The sequence below is a fragment of the Polypterus senegalus genome, chromosome 5 (genome assembly GCF_016835505.1).
Source record: "Polypterus senegalus isolate Bchr_013 chromosome 5, ASM1683550v1, whole genome shotgun sequence".
NCBI classification, from domain to species: Eukaryota; Metazoa; Chordata; class Cladistia; order Polypteriformes; family Polypteridae; genus Polypterus; species Polypterus senegalus.
Window position 1 is genome coordinate 60,804,268 of NC_053158.1, and position 20,859 is coordinate 60,825,126.

Below are 20,859 nucleotides of genomic sequence, written 5' to 3' on the forward strand. Positions count from 1 at the left end.
TTGGACACTTTCGGGTGAAGAGAGGGGCGGAGCTGTCAACTGATCACCACCTGGTGGTGAGTTGGCTTCGATGGTGGGGGAAGATGCCGGTCAGACCTGGTAGGCCCAAACGTGTTGTGAGGGTCTGCTGGGAACGGCTGGCAGAGTCTCCTGTCAGAAGTAGCTTCAACTCCCACCTCCGGCAGAACTTCAACCCGTCCCGAGGGAGGTGGGGACATTGAGTCTGAATGGGCCATGTTCCGTGCCTCTATTGTTGAGGCGGCTGACCGGAGCTGTGCCGAAGGTGGTCGGTGCCTGTCGTGGCGGCAATCCCGAACCCGTTGGTGGACACCGCGGTGAGGGATGCCGTCAAGCTGAAGAAGGAGTCCTATAGGACTTTTTTGTCCTGTGGGTCTCTGGAGGCAGCTGATAGGTACCGGCAGGCCAAGCGGAACGCGGCTTCGGTTGTTGCTGAGGCAAAAACTCGGGCATGGGAGGAGTTTGGAGAGGCCATGGAGAACGACTTTCGGATGGCTTCGAGGAGATTCTGGTCCACCGTCCGGCCTCTCAGGAGGGGGAAGCAGTGCAGTGTCAACACCGTATATAGTGGGGATGGTGCGCTGCTGACCTCGACTTCGGGCGTTAGGGTCGGTGGGAGGAGTACTTCAAGACCTCCTCAATCCCACTAATATGCCTTCCAATGAGGAAGCAGAGCCTGGGGACTCTGAGGTGGGCTCTCCCATCTCTGGGACTGAAGTCACCGAGGTGGTCAAAAAACTCCTTGGTGGCAGGGCCCGGGGGTGGATGAGATACGCCCGGAGTTCCTTAAGGCTCTGGATGTTGTAGGACTGTCTTGGTTGACACGTCTCTGCAACATCGCATGGACATCGGGGACAGTGCCTCTGGATTGGCAGACCGGGGTGGTGGTCCCCCTCTTTAAAAAGGGGGACCGGAGGGTGTGTTCCAACTATAGAGGGATCACACTCCTCAGCCTCCCTGGAAAAGTCTATTCGGGGGTTCTGGAGAGGAGGGTCCGTCGGATAGTCGAACCTCGGATTCAAGAGGAACAGTGTGGTTTTCGTCCTGGTCGCGGAACAGTGGACCAGCTCTTCACCCTTAGCAGAGTTCTGGAGGGTGCATGGGAGTTTGCCCGACCGGTCTACATGTGTTTTGTGGACTTGGAAAAGGCATTCGACCGTGTCCCTCGGGAATCCTGTGGGGGTGCTCGGGAGTATGGGGTACGGACCCCTGATAAGAGCTGTTCGGTCTCTGTACAACCGGTGTCAGAGCTTGGTCCGCATTGCCGGCAGTAAGTCGAGCCCGTTTCCAGTGAGAGTTGCACCTAAACAATTACATACATATCCAGTATCAAATTTATACAATACCTTTCACATTTTTCAGAAATAAAATTGAACTTAAAAGTTTCAAATAACACATTTCACAATGCCTTGCCACATATGTCAGTACATGGTACTGGTGTTTGGTCCCTGATTTATACATACACTAATCCCTTGCTATATCGTGCTTCGACTTTCGTAGCTTCACTCTATTGCGGATATTATATGTAAGCATAACTAAATATATAACGCGGATTTTTTGCTGCTTCGCGGGTTCTGAGGACAATGGGTCTTTTTACTTTCTGTACATGCTTCCTCAGTTGGTTTGCCCAGTTGATTTCATACAAGGGACGCTACTGGCGGATGACTGAGAAGCTAACCAATCAGAGCACGCAGTTAAGTTCCTGTGTGCTGAATGCAGTGTTAACCAGGAAGTCTCGTCTCGCTCATTCAGCATCAACGTGTTTCGCTGTGTAAAGAGTTAACTTTTGTGCTCTTTTGCGTTTATCTTTGTGCATAGTCAAGCCCTTCATTATGGCTCCAAAACGATCTGCTCCTGCTTCTGCTTCAGGGGCCGTGCCCAAGCGCCAACGGAAGATGTTAACAATTACCGAAAAGGTAAACGTTTTGGATTTGTTGAAAGAAGGGAAAAGCTACACCGCTGTAGGACGCCATTACAGCATCATTACAGCAACGATTCTTTTTATTTAAAAAGTAGGAAAGGAATAAAAGATCTACGGCCACAGTGTCCTTTTAACCAGGGTGCAAAACGAGTTGCAAGTGGATGTAATAAGGCAGTAGTCTGGATGGAATCTGCTTTAGGGATTTGGATTGAAGACTGCCAGAAGAAGAACAACGGCAGTGCTACACAATCGCCTGAAGAGGCTCCTTTAGAAGGGCTGTAACGCTCTCCTTTGTTGTGCAGTAAAATTAAACTCATTGTTATCGGACAAGTCACCGTGTCATTGTTGGTGAGTAGGCATAATTAATTTTCTACTTACAGCACTTAGTTTAGTACATGTACGTACATTTAGTGTCACTGTACACACATTTACTGTATACTATTTTTCTTGCATTGTAAGTATTTATTAGTAGCCTGTGTATCGTAATGGCTGTCACATATGTCATATCGGAGACACTCGATATCTTTAAAATAATATTTAGGTTTTACTGTATATAAACAGTGTGTTTATATACATAATTTCAATGAATCTTACCTAATATCTAAGAGAATACAAAGGGATTATGCTATATAACTGTGCAGGGAATATTTATAAACAGTGTGGGAGAGTTTATAAGGGCTTAAAATATATAAAAATAACCATACAAACATATGGTTTCTACTTCGCGGATTTTCACCTATCGCCGGGGGGTCTGGAACGTAACCCTCGCGATCGAGGAGGGATTACTGTATTAACATAGGTGCACGGGAGAGGGAGGAAGGGGTGTTAATGGTAGTCCTGGAGCAATATTAAAGAAAACTAGCAAAGGCAAAAATTACGCTCTTTGTTTTCTTTTTTCATGTTTCTGTAAGAAGATTGATTCAATGTCATATCACATACGTGCAAAATATGTTTGCTTTGAGTGGCACTAAAACAAAAATAAGTCTCTGTATAAAAACTTAAGTCTGCCAGGTAGCTTGCAGTGCTTGCTGCGCTAATATATTGACAAAATTCTATGAAACAGAGCTGTAATGATTATGCCTAGTGTGACGGGCGGCCGGGTCCCATGTTCGGCCGGGACGCCGCTTCAACACTGGATCCAGGGGAGCAGCCATGGGATGCACTCTACGTCCCCCGGAACACTTGGTAGCAGCCCTCCTGGGTTACATCGGGGCCACAGGTGTGGGACTTCAGGACTCAGACCTGTTGGGCTCCATGGCCACCACCCGGAGGAGCTGCAAGGCTTAATGAGCCTCTATGGGCTGGAATACAGTCACACCCGGAAGTGCAGCCTAATTAGACCAATTACCACCTGGAGCACTTCGGGAGGGCTAAAAAAAGAGCCTGCAGCCACTACTCAGGAGCCAGAATTGGGAGGAAGAGGTTGCCTGAGAGGAGTGGTGGTACCATCAGAGGAAGAATTGGTTTGGGCTGTGTTGTGTTGAAGTGGTTTGGGACTGTGTTGGGCCTGTGGGGCACAGGGAAGAAATGCCCCATGGCTGAAGAGAAAAATAAAACTTTGTTTATTGAACACATGCCTCAGTGTGAATCTGTGCCAAGTTGGGCACCTATATAGCACCTTATTCACTCTACCCATTATTCCAGTTTGTACTATCTTTGATAATTTTTGCAAAGAATGCAACATAACCATCCAAGTAACACACAGTGTCAATTTTTAAGTGAGATAGCTGCTACAGAGAACTTTTTTTAGAGTGCCAGGAGCAAAGGTGTAAGTAGAGGAAGGTTTTCCAACCATTTTTCTGTGGTGGCACACTTTTGTAACCCAAAAACTTCAAAGGCACACCACGATTCTACCAACTATAAAAGCCTTAAATATACACTTGATAAACTGTCCGAAGGGGCCGGGCAATCAGAGACCCTGGCAAAAAAAGCAGCTTGGAGGTTGGTGTTCACAGACATGGCACTTAGTGAGCACTTTGGATGCATTTTCCCCGCTGCTCATACAGGTGGTCCTATACAGTACACCTGGGTCTCCATCATTGTGCACCAGTTGAAAAACACTTGTTTAGAGCAGAATTATGAAGTCGGTTATGACGTTGAACATTTGAGAATAGCATTTACAGAGTTTTAACACAAGTTTCAATGTATGCCCGTTTAAGAGATGCTTATTTCAATTAAGCCAGTCTTTAGCAGTGTATTCAAAGTCTACAGTCGTTTTGATCGTTTAATTTTACTTTGACACGTGTGTCTCATATGGCATACCAATTTGAGAATTAATACATTGGCCTTGTTTTCTTATTGCCTTCTTTTCAGCTCGCCTTTTAGGAAGGCATTCAAATTCACGTTGTACTTGCTCAAGTGTATTTTGTTAAAAGTCAAGGTTTCAGGTCATTGTTTAAGTTTAAACTATATCTCTATTATAAAAAAAAATCCTGGAGAGAAACAGTAGGGTGATGATACGTGATCTTCACGTTAAGATCATGGAAGACACTTAAATGACCCGCGACACTAGAGAGACTGGCCACGGAGCGTCTTGCGGGAACCTTAAACATGAGACTTTGTGCCAAAAGATTGACCCAGGACCATCTCGTGATGACATAGAACACGAGATTCTTGCAAGACACGCATTACTTACAAATAAATAAGAGCAAGGGTAGCCAGCAAACACACTCAGTTGTATTTTGGCTTTGAGCACAAACAGATCCAGGGCTCTCAGCGCATACAGGGTGGTCCAGATCTAATTATGCAGATCCAGATCGTCTGGATGACTTTGATTAATGTGGGGATGATTTCAGTTCGGCGCAAAGACGATTCTTCATGTCGTCAGTTCAAACACTTCTTGATGGTCCGGGATTTTTCGGGTGATTTTCTATGTAATAAACTTAAATATGTTATAGCATAATGAAAATTGCATAATTAGATCTTGACCACCCTATATAAAGTGTACTGTATAAGGACAATACGTTATAAATGAAATGTAGATGACAAAGCAAAGAAGAAAGCAGCGCAGAGAAAAGAGACTCAAAAGCGTTGGAGAGACAAAGAATAATCTAGGTGCAAATTCAGAAATTAAGGAAATTATCAGCCCGGAACAAGTGGAATTGAAGAAAAAAAAAAAAGCACGTCCAATCGGGGACATTTGCGCTATACACAGACAGAGCAGGTTACGGCTTATGAAAGCAGTGGAATTCAAAAGGCTCAAAAAAAAAAAAAAATAAATAAAAAAATAGTTGGAGCAATACGTGGAGAAAGTTAAAGAATATGAAAGTAAGAAAATTAGAAAGTGTAAAAAAAAAGTAAAGATCGCAGGGGCGCAAACAAATGGAAATTATTACTTGAAAAAGGGAAAATAATCACCACGGACCAGGTGTCATTAAAAAAAAAGCAGGATAATGCGAGGTCAGAAATAAAAGACAGAGCAGAAAACAAAGTAAAACGTCATAAAAAGGGTAAAAAACAAGGGGGTCAAACAAATGCAGAGCAGGTAGAGATAATGAAAACTGGAATTCAAACAAAAAACTCAAAAAAAAAACAGGCGCGAATTTCAAAAACTGAGTTTACCTCACATGCATGTATGAATTACTTTGCAAAAAAATTATTAACTGCTGATGATGTAGATGGTTTTGTCTGTGCTGAAATTCCAAACAGAGAAAGCTAAATTATGCTATCCTGAATTATGGTACAAAGAAAATCTTAAAAGTGTGTATCCGGAAAAACAAAAACAGGGGTTGGCAAGCGAAGCGAACAGGGGGCGAAGCCCCCTAGTGCTATTAAATTTGTAAAAATTCCTTTGTGTCAAGTCTACATTAACTTTGTGATTACATGTATAATTACTTCATGATTTAAGTATTTTATGACTGCATATTTCAATGTTAGATGCGATTAATTACGATTAATTCCATAAAATTATGCAATTTTTTAATAGATTCACAACCTTAATATTTACCAATAATTACTAGGTACAGATCAATATTTCATCTTAAAAGTATAAATATACAAGTACTTCATAATTACTTTCAATTACCAACACATGTCTTTATACTAAAGGTACATTACTTATTTGCTTTTCAAATATGTCACAAATAATAGCATACTGTTTTTGTAAACTTTAGTTTAACTTGGAAGTATGCATTTTTTTGTTGCCACAGTATTACCATATTTTATTGTAACATAACATAAACATTCTAGTCAAAAATAAAAGAAAGAAAAAAACTGCCTTTGTTGATAATGAACAAAAGAATGCTCACAAGTATCTAAAACCTTGAGCCAAGTACAAATGATAAGACTCTGTAGTTGTGTCATCTGACCTAAGGCTTTATGTTCTGGAAAACTGGGTATGGAGACATGCCAAGCCATCTGATAACCACTTGACAGTTAACAGGTTTAGATGGATCAACTTTCAGCTAGACAGACCTAAAAGATGTAAATAAATTGGGAAGGTGTGATTGGAATGAGAAGTGTGAAACACAACCAAATTACCTGGAAATTTATGCAAAGTAAACAAAAAACATGCCCTGATTCAGAACAAAACAAAACTAAGTGTGAAAATGCCTTAAGAGATGCAGATAGGCCAAAAAGGCAATAGATACAGTAGACACTAAAGTGAGGTCCCATTTGTTGGTGGAGCTTGGTGAGACCTTGAGTACAAATTTTGGATGGCTTCAAAGAAGCTCTGACAAAACATTCAACAAAAAGCAGGACGTTAAACCACATTGTTCTCAGCAAAAGAAGGAAACGTTTGTCTCAACATGAGATACTGGCAAAAAGTAGAAAAAGCTCTCTGAGAAAATAATAAGCCCCATATCTAAAAAGTGAGATAACAATGGGTCACAATCCTCAACTTTCATTGGAAAGACTAGGCCATGCTACTGAGATTTCACTTGCTTCAAGAACCTCAAACAATGAAGGAACAGTTTGTCTTGGCCACAAAGTAAAGGATCAGCTGTTTCCCCTTCCACAGATATTTCAGGAGTAAAGGGAATGTATAAAACTTTCTCTATAAAGTGCATGCTTTGTGGATCTGGTAAATATTTATAATCTAGTACCCCACAGTATCTTACAGAAGGTGCTTCAAAGTATACGGTTTTCTGGATTGCTGTTGCCTCCCATTCACTTTCTGTACCTCTAGAAGAACTCTTTTCATATGCCTTTTATCTATGTGTATTTGCTCCTCTCTTAGTTATAATTTTCATGTAGAAGATATCAAGGTGCAGCTAAGGACTGAATACATTTCTGCTCTTTGCAAATTATTTTCTCCACTTCTTTGCAATGCTTCTGGGATAGTATTTGGCACAAGCAAATCTGAGACTATATGGTCCTCTCTCAGACAAATGTGGCTTGTTCTCTACAAGTAAGGGGGTTAGGAGATATCCCTAATTACCCAAGGGTCTTGTCCACAAATCAGAGACTTCAAAATTGATTATTGGGTGCTAGGACAGCAGTTTTTGTAGATATTATACCAGACAGTGATAGTGAAACAATAGCTGGTTAATTGGATTTTCTGATTTACTAGACAGGATGCAATCCTCCCCTATGGTCACAAGATCTGGGTAACAACAGCAAGACTGAGATCAAAGCTACAAACAAGCAAAATAACGCTCCTGCACAGGGCTTCTAGGTTCATCCTCTGTGACAGTATAAGTAGTTCAGCAATATAGGATGTCCATGAAGTAGAACCACATCAGGTTAAGCAAGAGTTAAAATGATGAGGAGTTAAATATTTGAGCTCACCATAAAGACTGTCCTTTCTAAAATATATAATATTTTTTCAATTAAAAAATGAAAACTGAATTTCACTTTATATACTTGAATCACCTCACATAAAATTGGCAGGTATGCTTATGACAGAGTTTTGACCATGATTAAAAAAAGGTAGGCTGCAGCCCCTACAGGACTCCAAGTATGAAGGGGGTATACAGATAAAATTTTCAAAGTTAACAAAAAAGGTTTATATCACCTGTCTTTAAAGCCAAACCTTTCCATAAAAACTAAAAAAAAATAAATAAATAAAATAATGTAAGGTAGACAACAGCAATAAGTCTCCATATGTCAAGAAGATTATGACTAGGGCAATGCCCAATAAGTGATTATTTACTCAGTACTGCACACACTTAAAACCAAAGACTTTCATTTAAATGGCTTTATTATATATTCTAACAATACACAATCTGGAAAAATGATGCACTACTGAAATAAAACTTTCAGAAATAGTCAGAAATGTTATTTAGAAAGTAGACACACAAAAATAATCAAAATATTTGCTATGTTTTTTCACACTCAATTTTAAACACGTTGATACATTGTGTATGTTATTATATTGGATTCAAATCATATGTTACTGTTACTGGTACCAAAGTTGCAATCAATACCATACACATAACTAGCTGAAAAGTGTTCTCAAATTTCATTCATTATAAACCTTGTTAATAGTCACATAATTAGGTGTAGCCAAAAAAGAGGGAAATAATAACTAGATATATCTCTTCCAGAATTAAAGCTAATGTGGTAGAACAAACCTGACTCAGAAACCTGATTGATTATACAACAGTACCTGAATGTGCTCCCAAGATTCTCCCTAAAGCTGTTCTTAAGCTGCACTTTGACAAGCTTAGGAGGAGGAAGGTATGTCTGTTTGACAACAGTACCTAAAAAAAAAAATCTGTGAATACCCCTTAAAGTAAATAGTTCTGGTGGTTCTTTTACTTTAAATATTAACAGAAAGTGTGTGGCAAAAAGAACGTTAGCACAATGTTAGTCAAAAAAACTTTTCACAATAAAATGTATACTATATATCTATGTTCATACATTAAATATATATTTTATCAGGGATGAGTCGGACTACTCTGAAGGTATACATTTATATTATTTTTGATAAATATGTCATCTTTCCAATAAATATAATAACTTTCTAATGTTTCCAGTACTGTAACTGGAAACAAAGCCCAGTGACTCTGCAGACTTGTAATCCTGAATTACATGTTTAGTGGTTTTGACAATTTTATATTATTGTTATTTTATGTTATTGTTAAAAGGTAGTGCAAGAAACCTAAACTACTATGCTTCACTGTAAATGTCTGTTGCCCAGCACTCCATGCTTGATACACCTTTGTTATCTGAGGAACTGAATGAGTACTGGAGTAAATATAGTATTTATGCTAACAATGGTGCTTTTATGATAGTGCAATGGTTAGCACTGCTCTTTTAAAACTGAAGAAGAATGCTTCTAAGTCCTGGACATGGGGAGTACCTAGTTTGTACATTTTCTCAGTAAACAGATATGATTTGCCCCCCAACCCAAAAAGTCATGGCATACGTTAATGTTACTAACTTATACAGAATGTCAGTAAGATATTTTTTCCAAGTTCGTTGCTGATTGTGCAATGACTAAAATCAATTATTATAATAAAAAATTATGATTTATTTCATAACTTGCTATGTTTCACTTCATTTTTCAAGGTACTATTTTATCTTTGATAACATTTAAATTTCAGTATACTGGTTTATTATGTGCATAAAGATAAAAATAATTAAAACAAAAAGCACAACTCTACATCAACAATTATTGAATGCAAAGGATTGCTCAGTCATACATCCTTGATTCAATGTACAAAATTTTAGGACACTTTGGATACAATGGAAAAAACATGTTAAGACTGAATTTTGTCCTAACATTAGATAATATGAACAGTGCATTCAGTCTCAAAGTCAACCTTTAGTGTTTTTGCCCTCTATTCCAATGTCCCAATTTCAGTGCTCTGTCAGCTTCTCTTAAGGTCTCATTTTGAAAGCAAATTCATAAAACTTATTTTGAACCGAAGCATTACAAAAGAGGGTAAACTGAGACAAAAGCACTTTTTTCTACCACTTGCCTAACTTTCTCATTTACTTCATTTTTATTTAGCAAGAAGTGGTGATTCAACTTTTGAAATAGTTGTTCTGATCTATGTTATAATGCAATTTCTATAATAAAGTACTGTACACTTTACAAAAATGTTAGGAGCTGGTTACCCCCTCTGAAATAAATTGTGTAAATCAATGGTTTAGTGTAGTAGTTACAGGATATCAACTTGTCAAATGTGGATATCAATATGGATGCAATGAATGACCAAAAGGAAATGTTCAGAATGAAGATAATATGGCAAAATCAAAACTCAAATCAGAATTTCTGCCATTGGAATGCAGAGTCTAAAACAACATTAAGATTCAGTGGCACAAAACATTCCTGTAAATGTTCCAATAGATTAAGGCAACTCATCAAAACATAATTAGATGTAAAACCATGAGGTAGAAGGAGAAGGTGCTCACCTTAAAATAAGGGCACATCCTTAGACATGCACTGTAGCAACTTTCACCACCACTTGATATTTTTTATGAACATACTTGAGTCTCAAAAGTAAAAGAGAATCTGCTAAATTGTGAAACTGATGCGATTTATGTCAAAAATACTGACATTACAAAATAAAAACTAAGATGCTCAATAAGTGATATAAATAAACGGTCCTCATCTCCACCACAAGTGTAATTTCAAGGATCAATTGTAGGTTTTCAGTGTCTGTGCAATTCTGTAGGTAATGATTCACTGCTCCAGGTTCTAGTATTCAAATAAATTGCTATTTTAAAAACTATTTAGATAGACAGACTCTCAGAAGTATACTAAAAAAATAAAATGCACTTAGATGTACTGGTATTTTAAAAACAAAGTAAACTGTAACCAGAGATGTGAATCAAAAAAAGCAAAAAGGACTACTGGGAATTGATTACAGTTAACTGACTGAGATAAGAAGGGACTGCTAAACAAAATTACAGAAAACAGACATCTTAGCACTTACCTAAACACTGAAGTGCATTTAAAATTGTGTCGCTAAATGAAAAGGTTACAGTAATGCAATTTATATACCACAACTGAGTGTCTAATATATTAATAAAAGATTCAATGTGAATTCACTATTTAATGGGAGAATGGGCGAAACTGGCCAAGGATAGGTGTGCCATGCTTGTGGCATCATATTCAAAAAGACTTGAGGCTGTAATTGCTGCCAAAGGTGCATCGACAAAGTATTGAGCAAAGGCTGTGAATACTTATGTACATGTGATTTCTCAGTTTTTTATTTTTAATAAATTTGCAAAAACCTCAAGTAAACTTTTTTCACATTGTCATTATGGGGTGTTGTGTGCAGAATTTTGAGAAAAAAATGAATTAAATCCATTTTGGAATAAGGCTGTAACTGAAAAAGTGATGCACTGTGAATACTTTCCGGATGCAGTGTATACACACACACACATATATATTGTATATGAGTATACTTTATATATAAAATATATGTTGGCATACCTTGCATAACTGCATGAACACAATTCAAAACATTTATGGTCGCTACTTTACTCTGATGACTTGCACTAAATGGAGTCAGCCAGGGATGCATAGTTCAGACAGTAGTAGCTGGTATCCAGCCTAAAGCAGGCTTCCAAATGATCATCAGTTATAGTGGAATGGTATTTTAAGTCAAAAAAGTCAAAAGTGAACTTTATTGTCATCTCAACCATATACAAGTATACAGATAGACGAAATTGCGAAGCTCAGGGTCCACAGTGTAACAACATGATGTGCAAATAGTAAATTAAAAATAGAATAAAAATTTTAAAATTTATAATTAAAACACAAACAAGACAAGACATTGTGCAAAGATAGGACAAACAAGTAGCAGCAATATTGATGTGTAAGATATGTAATATAATAAGTAAATAAATAATAAATAATAGATATAGATAATACAGAAATTATCAGTGTATGATAATAGTTGTTTAAGACATGTATAAACAATGACAGGTCAGAATATTTCATAGTATAAGGATATCAAGAGTGTCAAAATTCAAAATCCTTAAGAGGTCAGTATGAGATTTTCAGTTCTTTTCTACATGCACACTCATCTTAGCAGGATAGTGTTTTTCATGTATAAAAAGTTGGTTGAGGCCGTGTGGAAGGTCCCAGGGGGCAGCCTGGTGTTAAGGAGTCTAACAGCTTGGGGGTAAAAACTCTCCTGCAGCTTCGCAGATTTGGCTTTGATGCTGCAGTATCTTCTCTTGGATGGCAGAAGTGTGAAAAGTCCATGTGAGAGGTGTACGGGGTCCTGCACAATGCTGCAGGCCTTGCGGACACTGCGGTTGTAAAATATGTCCTGTAGTGAAGGGAGAGGCACCCCAATAATGTTCTCTGCTGTCTTCACTATCCTTTGCAGGCACTTGCGGTCGGATATGTTGTAGTTGCCATACCAAACAGTGATGCAGCTGGTCAGGGCACTCTCTATGATGCCTCTGTAGAACATGGCGAGGATGGAAGGGGGAAGACGTGCTTGATTCAGCCGCCTCAGGAAGTGTAGTCTCTGCTGAGCTTTCTTGATTAGTGATGAGGTGTTATGTGTCAAAGTAAGTTCCTCAGTTAAGTGCACACCGAGGGACTTGGTACTCCTAACAATCCACATTTAAACCGTTTATGCCGAGCGGGATGTGGGCAGGACGTGATTTTCTGAAGTCCACGATTATCTCTTTTGTCTTGTCGACATTGAGAGATAGATTGTTGTCTTCACACCATGCGGACAGCCATTTCAACTCATCTCTGTATGCTCTTTCATCATCCCTGCTTATCAGTCCCAGCACCGTCATTTAGACTTAATTTTCATGTGGGAAAAGGCTGACTCACATAAATAAGTAAAGCAGAATAATGCAGTCAAGGAGGTAGCACATTTTTCATGTTTAGGTACTTTTCCTCTGTGAGTAAGTTCCAAAACTGTCCATGAGCCCTGGACTTCAGCTGTATGGATGTCAGCCTGTAGTGTCAAAATTTCATCCTCCACTGTGGACGAATTCAGGTGAAACAGTGTTGCAATATTTGATGCAAGTAAATCAACCTCAAAATCTTCCCTAAATGGATACTACATAAATGTAGCGATTGGCTTGAGTAAAGCAAAGTCTTGAAACCATTTGTCAAAATCTGCTCTGTGTAGTGCACACTGTAAAGTTGCACACATACCTTCCGCTGCGTCTCCAGTTCTGACATGAGGATTTGGAAGTTCCCTAAATCATGGTGCTACAACTTTGAGGACAGATGTATTTTTTGTTTGAAAGCATTAACTGAGCTGTCATATTGACCAGTTTTGTCTTTTCCTAGCAGGTCTAAATTAAGCTCATTCAACATGTTGGTCAGACCAGTTAAAAATGCCAAGTCTAGCAGCCACTGATCATCATTAAGTTGCTTGTATTCTGCAGGTTTAATAACAAGGAGAAACTCCTTTACCTCTGGACAGAAGTCTTGAAATATCAGTCTTGAAATATCTGCAAAATTTCCTCCTACTAAGCAATCTCACTTCAGTGTGTAGCAAGAGGTCAGAGTAGTTGCAGTTAGCCTCCTCCAGATGTGCACGGAACAGTTGTCTTTGAAGAGATCTTGCTCAAATTGAACAGGCGATTTTCTTTTACACATCCATTATCTCTTTAATGTTTATAATTTTTGCACATAAAGCTTTTTGGTGTACAGTAATCCCTCGCTATATCGCGCTTCAACTTTCGCGGCTTCACTCTATCGCGGATTTTAAATGTAAGCACATCTAAATATATATCACGGATTTTTTGCTGGTTCGCTTTCTGCGGACAATGGGTCTTTAATTTAGGTTACATGCTTCCTCAGTTTGATTGCCCAGTTGATTTCATACAAGGGACGCTATAGGCGGATGGCTTAGAAGCTACCCAATCAGAGCACGTATTACATATTAACTAAAACTCCTCAATGCTATAAGATATGCTTCCCGCGTGGCGCTTGTTTTGTTTGCTTTTCTCTGCCTGACGGAGGGGGTGTGAGCAGAGGGGGCTGTTTACACAGTGGCTGTTTGCCTAGAAGATAGGAGGCTCCTCTACAAAATGCCGCTTTATCGCGGTGCTTCTGTATACTTAAAAGCAGGTATTGATTTTTTGATTGTTTGCTTTTCTTAGCGAGCGCTCTCTCTGACATTATCTGCTCTTCACGGTGCTCCTTTGAAGATACGATATGTTTGCATTCTTTTAATTGTGAGAAAGAACTGCCATCTCTGTCTTGTAATGAAGCACAGTTTAAACGTTTGACTAAAGGGTGTTATTTCATGTTTAGAGGGCTCTAATAATTTTAACAGTGTGGGAGAGTTTATAAGGGCTTAAAATATATAAAAATAACCAAACAAACATATGGTTTCTACTTCGCGGATTTTCACCTATCGCGGGGGGGTCTGGAACGCAACCCCCCGCGATCGAGGAGGGATTACTGTATTATACAGTGGTAATAAAGGAAGTCAGAAAAAGCATCGTCCTCCCTGCACTTGGCAATGAATCCATTCGAGCAGCCCGCCATTACGAGCGCATTGTCCGTGGTGATTGACATCAATTTACACTTTAGGAGCTGGGTTTTCTCAATATAGTTTTTGAAAGACTGAAAAATGTCCTCTCCCTGTGTGTGTTCTTTCAAAGGCAGTATTGTTAACAGCTCCTCTTTTGCAATCATATCTGTAAACACCACCTGAATAAAAATGCACAACTGCGCTATATATCACTTATGTCCGTAGACTTGTCTAATTGCAGTGAGAAACACTTGCAGTCCACAATGTAATTCCAAACCTGCTGTGTCAAATTATCAGCCATTACTCCACAGTGCCATATAACTGTACTTCTTGAGAGCTGAAGATTTCTGGCTTGTTTTTAAAATCCCAAAACAACAAGTCATCTGCCTCAGTGAAGGCCTCTTTTATCATCTCTCCATCTTGGAAGGACTTCTTATGCTTAATGAAGGAGTGACTCACCCAGAACGATGCTTCAGTGGCTGCCTTTGCTTTTGAATTCAGCTGAGTGAAAAATGACTGCTGTCCAATTGACAGTGATTTTAGCTCCCTCACTTTTCTCTTTCTCAGCTCGCTTTTCGGAGGGAAATCAGTATCATAGTTTTTATGAACAGTTCGAAAGTGTCTCTCCACATTTGCCTTCTTTGGAATAGCAATGACAGATTGACAAATCAGATAAACGCACATTGAATGAGGCATGGTGAAAAAAGTCCTTCATCCGTTTTGTTTCTGGTTTCTTATATGGTCCAGCCCCCCCACTCATTTTGTATATCCCTTCTTTATCAGATATAAATTGGAAGGCTAACTAGGTCACTTAGCTCGCTGGAGTTTTGCAGTAGCTCAAGCTTTTGGTCATGTGTGCTTGGTGACCTGTGTGTTAAAAGAGATCTCAGACTGGCCACACAATCTACCTGCACTACCTTTCCGATCTACCGGTCAATCGTGATCGATGTATTGTGTATCCCTGTCACAGGTGATCTGATAACACAATAAAACACATGCATAGGTTGACATGGAACAAAAGTATTTATTTCACAGTTATCTACCTTACTATTAACAAACAATACATTAATTTCCAGCTGACTAAGAAAAAAGTAGACATAATGACTTAAAAAGCTAAAATAATAGATAATGTAATACATGACATTATCATTCCTAATTTGGGTAACAAAGGACCATGTGCTGATCTAATAATAAAGCACTACTTAAAACCTGCCACACCCTACCAATATAATTAAAACAAGTCATTGTCGTTAACTCAAACTATCCTTTTCCAAAAGTTTCCCTTAAGGGATCATGGGGTTTTAATAGTAATTTAAGAATAGCATACATTAATAGAACAGTAGCATGTATGTGAATGTCAGGAAAAAAATCTCAAGTAACTCTTCCTATTAAGATACAGAATTACATAACATTAAATCAAACTAAATAAACTGAGATTAACTATCATGCTACAAAAGACAGATATGGGCTGGTATGAATAATGATCCCACACAGCTTGCAATAATCACATTTGGCCTCAAACTGACCTTATTTATTTTTTGAAAATATATTTATCTTTTTTCCATATTTAGATCACATATAAGACAGAAAACATAATCCTCAGTTCATTTACTTCCAAGTTCCTTCACAGAGATTATGACTTCCTGTGTGCTTTCTTGATCATAGTTAAGATCCTGTCTCTGTCAAGAGCTTAAATGAACAATGGCATAGTTATCAACATTCAAGAAACCACCTGTCATCTTGCTCTTCTAAAGAAAAAAGTAAAACAGTGGCTCCCTTTCTACCATCTGATGTGAAAAGGCTTTAAAGAAACAAGAACAGTGATAGAACATGTCATCTACATGAAAAAACACACCTGCAGTTTAAACAGCAGCACTGACAGGTAAGGAGTTAAAATGGATTTAATTACATTTATACATATTTATGGGTTAGCTTTTATATAAAAAAAATACTTAAAACAAAACAAAGCACTGTGGAAACCAAACTGGAAATAATCATCAACATTAAATGTACCTGTTGCATGGAGACATGTCTGTGTTGCAGGTGGAACTTTGTTCACAGATTGTGTAGTTATCTGAGGGATAGTAGTTGCAACAGTGGATTTTATAACATTTCCTTTCTGCTGCTGAATAACCTAAACCAAAACAATCACCTGAAGTTAATTTTGCAGCTTTTAAGCCTGTAATTAGGTTGTATAAGATAAGTAACAACAAAGTACAGCATTGTAATGTAAAATCAGTAATAGAATTAAATACACCAATACAATTTAATATACACATTAACTTAAAAACTGTGCATTCTAAGTTTTGAAACATCAAGAATTACAGGAGGTGTATAGATATCCTGAAGCCAATCTTAATATGACCCAATATTTGCAAAAATCTCAAAATAAATTTAAAATTTAACCATCCTCAAAGTTCTTGGAGTGAAGAAATTATTGCCCAGAATCCAAAGATGTATGTTAAAATGGGTTGAGAATCTTACTTACCATAATAAGCAAAATCTACTAGAAAAAAAACACAAATTAAGGACACACTGGAGTAATACAAGCCTTTCATTGATTTCTGTGCTTGTCACCCTATCTCTAAGGGACAGCCCAGACACCCTTCAAAGAAAGCTCATTTTGGTTACCTGTACCCACGATCTAATCTTTTGGGTCATTACCCAAAACTCATGACTATAGATGAGGCTAGAGACTTGAAACAAGTATTATATCTCCTGCTTTGCCTTATAGTTCAGTTCCTTTATCGTCAATACAAATCTGTACAGGGACCGCCTAACTCTATCTGTCGATCTTAACATCCCTTTTCTCCTCACTTGTGAACAAGACCCCCAAGATACATATAATACCTCCACATGTGACAGTAACACAACACCCACTCAGAAATTATAGTCCACCTTTATCCTATTCAAGACCATGGCCTCAGATTTGAAGGTACTGACTGTCATCCCTGCTGCTTCTCACTCAGTCAGAAACCATCCCAATGTGTGCTGGAGTGCACAACTCGCTGAAACCAACAGGACCATATCATTTGCAAAAAGCAGTGACGCAATTCTAAAGCTGCAGAACTGGACACCCTCCCTTCCCCAGCTGTGCCTTGACATTGTGTCCAAGAAAATCTGTCAAGAGTCCCACACCCACTGAAAAAAATACTGATATTTTTCCAAGTATATGAGCCCAGCTATCATTGTGATTAAACAAGGGCTGAATAGCCCATAAGTGCTCTGGAACCCTGCAGCACCCCTCAGAATCTTATAAGGAACATGGTCATATGTCTTTCTAAGTCTACAAAACACAAACTGACTAGACGTACTCCCATGTCCCCTCCAGGACCCATACAATGGGTAAAGAGCTGGTTCACTGTTTCATTGCCTGTACAGAATCCACACTGTCCTCCTGGATCTGAGGTTCCACGAGTGGGCAAGTCTCCTTTCCAGAACCTTGGCATAGGCTTTCCTAAGGAGGCTGTGGAGTGTCAACTCCCGATAGTTGGAGCACACCATCCAGGTCCCCCTTTTTAAAAAACGGAAACCACTACCCCAGTTTGTTATTCCAAAAGCATTGCTCCCACCGACCAGGCAACCCTGAAAAGGTATGTCAATCACAAACACAATAATATCCAGAGCCTTCAGCATTTCTCGGTGATCTCATCCATTCCCAGGCCTTTTCACTGTAGAGTAACTACCTCAGTGATCTACCACAGGGAAATATGCATGGATACTCCATCATATGTGAAAATCTTTCTGAATAAACTGAAGTAGTGAAATCTGTTCTGGCCTAGCCTGCTCAGCTTGTAACCATCACAAACAAAATCAGCACAAAGGAAATTTTAACTTAAAAGTCAGTTATATTAACATATTTGCAAATACATTTTCACAGTGCATAAATTTGGGCACCCCAACAGAGATATTACATCAATACTTAGTTGAGCCTCCTTTTCCAAACATAACAGCCTCTAGACACCTCCTATAGCCTTTGATGAGTGTCTGGATTCTGGATGGAGGTATTTTGACCATTCTTCCATACAAAATCTCTCCAGTTCAGTTAAATTTGATGGCTGGACAGCCTGCTTCAAGTCATCCCATTGATGTTAAATGATGTTCAAGTCAGGAGACTGTGATGGCCATTCCAGAACATTGTACTTCTCCCTCTGCATGAATGCCTTTGTAGATTTCGAACTGTGTTTTGGGTCATTGTCTTGTTGGAATATCCAAACCCTGGATAACATCAACTTTGTGACTGATGCTTGAAAATTATCCTGAAGAATTTGTTGATATTGGGTTGAATTCATCCAACCCTCGACTTTAACAAGGGCCCCAGTCCCTGAACTAGCCACATAGCCCCACAGCATGATGGAACTTCCACCAAATTTGACAGTAGCTAGCAGGTGTTTTTCTTGGAAAGCGGGATTCTTCTTCTGCCATGCAAAGTGCTTATTGTTATGATCAAATTACTCAATTTTTGACTCATCAGTCCAAAGCACTTTGGTCCAAAATGAATCTGAATTGCCTAAATGAGCATTTACATACAACAAGCAACTCTGTTTGTGGCATGAGTGCAGAAAGGGCTTAAATCTCATCACCCTGCCATACAGGTGTTCTATGTGCAAATTGTACTGAATTGTAGAACGATGTACAGATACACCATCTGCAGCAAGATGTTCTTGCAGGACTTTGGAGGTGATCTGTGGGTTGTCCGTAACCATTCTCACAATCCTGCGCATATGCCGCTCCTGTATTTTTATTGGCCTGTGTGGAATGGAATTTAAAATCTATTGCTAGCTTCTGTATGAAAATCTGCATGTTCTCTGTGTGGCTAGGTATTATTATTAACAGAAGTGTGCTTCCAGCTGTGGAATGCAACTCTCAGCCACTCCCCGGCTTGTCTCAAGCAGTGTCTGGTTATTGTCCAAGTAAGATGCCAAACATATGACAAGTTTTCTGATAAGCTTCATTTTCAAATATAAGACTAATCAGCAAAATTTTGTAAAGAATGTTCTATGGCCTTGGATGGAACTGAGCTATTTTTTTCTAACCATTGTCTTTGAAGATTTTGTTATAAATACAGCTGAACCCCCCTTGTCGGGGGCCTTCCTTGCATTTTCTCTCTGTTAAGGAAAAGCCACTCTGCTCACCAAGAAGTCAGAAATAAAAGATTCTGCTTATTAGAATTGGTGTCTGCCTGCTATTTGTTTGAACCTTCGTCCACAGTTTTCTGGCGCAGCGTGGGGGAGGCGGACAGGTGACTCTCGAGCAGGGATCGTCCAGAGGACCGGTAAAAGGACCGACTCCGGCCGGGTCGGAAGGACCAGCTCCGGCAAAAGTTAGGACTGGCCTGCCTCGGGCGTATCCTGGGTGGGAAGTCCCTGGCCTCCTCCGACCGAATACGAAGGTCGAACCAACTGGGATTTCCCTAGCAGGTCACGAATTTCTTGGTGAGTAGACCGAGGGAGTCCGATTGAGTGAATGAAGTAGCTCAGGGATTTGACCGGTTTACGGAAGTTAAGGAAAATAAATACTGTATCACTAACGTAGTGGATGGTAACTGGAAAATAGGGAATAATACTTGGGTCCCTCGGGGGACAGTGTAAGATACTACAAGTGCGTTAGTAAGTTACTCCCTGGGGAGCGGATAGAAAGGGGTGAGTGGCACACTCCTATTAAATAGGGGAATGGGAGTAAGAAAAGCATAGTATATGAATTGAGTGTCTGGGAATAACACTGAGTGGGTGGACGAGTTTTCTGTTCCTAACGTCTGGTCATAATCCTGCTTCTACGGGTTGCTCTGTGGTGGAGACATGCACTAGCAGTTTGGCACATAGGAGGCGTCTGACGAAGGAATTGGTGTTAAGCACATCTTGTATTCGGACTCCACGCTGAATATTGTTGTACGATTCTGCTAAACAACGGACACGAAACCACTTGAGTACTAATCCGGGAGTGGGACAGGACTGGGAGCAGAACGCGAGGGCTGAATTGTTCTACTGTGGTCCAGTGCCATTCATTATGGGAAAGCAAAATAGTAAACCGGTCAAAGAGACTCCTTTGGGAAATCAAAAGTCTCTGTTAGAAGGATTATTTTTGGAAAGTGTCTCGGACACGAGCTTTCACTCGGGTCGAAGGGGTTCACCTAGGAAATTAATAGAAAAGAAAACCGGATTAGACTTTAAGAAAGCATGTAAAAAATGGAATAAACAGAGTGGTGGCAGATGGCCAATAGACGGGACTGGGGACATATCAGAAATACAAGAAATAAGGAAAATATTATGTAGAAATGCACGAGGATGTTGTATGTAGAAATGTACGAGGATGTTGTAACAAAGGTCCGTATCGAATGGACATGTTTGATAGATGGGAATTGGTGATAAAGGATAGGACCTTTAAACGGCGCAGAAGCGTAACGAGCTGCTGGCTGCTGAGGTCAAAACACAGAAAGAAAAGGAAAAGTTATTGCTAGCGTTGCAGAAAATGAAGGTAGAGACAGAGCCCAAGCCTGAAAGTAAAAGAAAGAAGACCGAAAAGAAAGACCCCCTATACCCCGTAATCTGTCCACCCCTCCTT

At 39.4% G+C, this 20,859-nt stretch overlaps 1 protein-coding gene across 2 annotated transcripts in view; it reads right to left on the reverse strand.

Annotated features, from left to right (window-relative positions):
* Window positions 1–20,859, reverse strand: part of taf4b (TAF4B RNA polymerase II, TATA box binding protein (TBP)-associated factor) — a 344,452-nt gene that overhangs the window by 222,417 nt on the left and 101,176 nt on the right. For both annotated transcript variants that reach the window (XM_039754687.1, XM_039754686.1), the window contains exons 9-10: window positions 16,312–16,432; window positions 8,490–8,583 (exon numbers count right to left, since the gene is read on the reverse strand). In XM_039754687.1, the coding sequence (XP_039610621.1) occupies window positions 8,490–8,583; window positions 16,312–16,432 (215 nt within the window). The remainder of the gene's footprint in view (window positions 1–8,489; window positions 8,584–16,311; window positions 16,433–20,859) is intronic.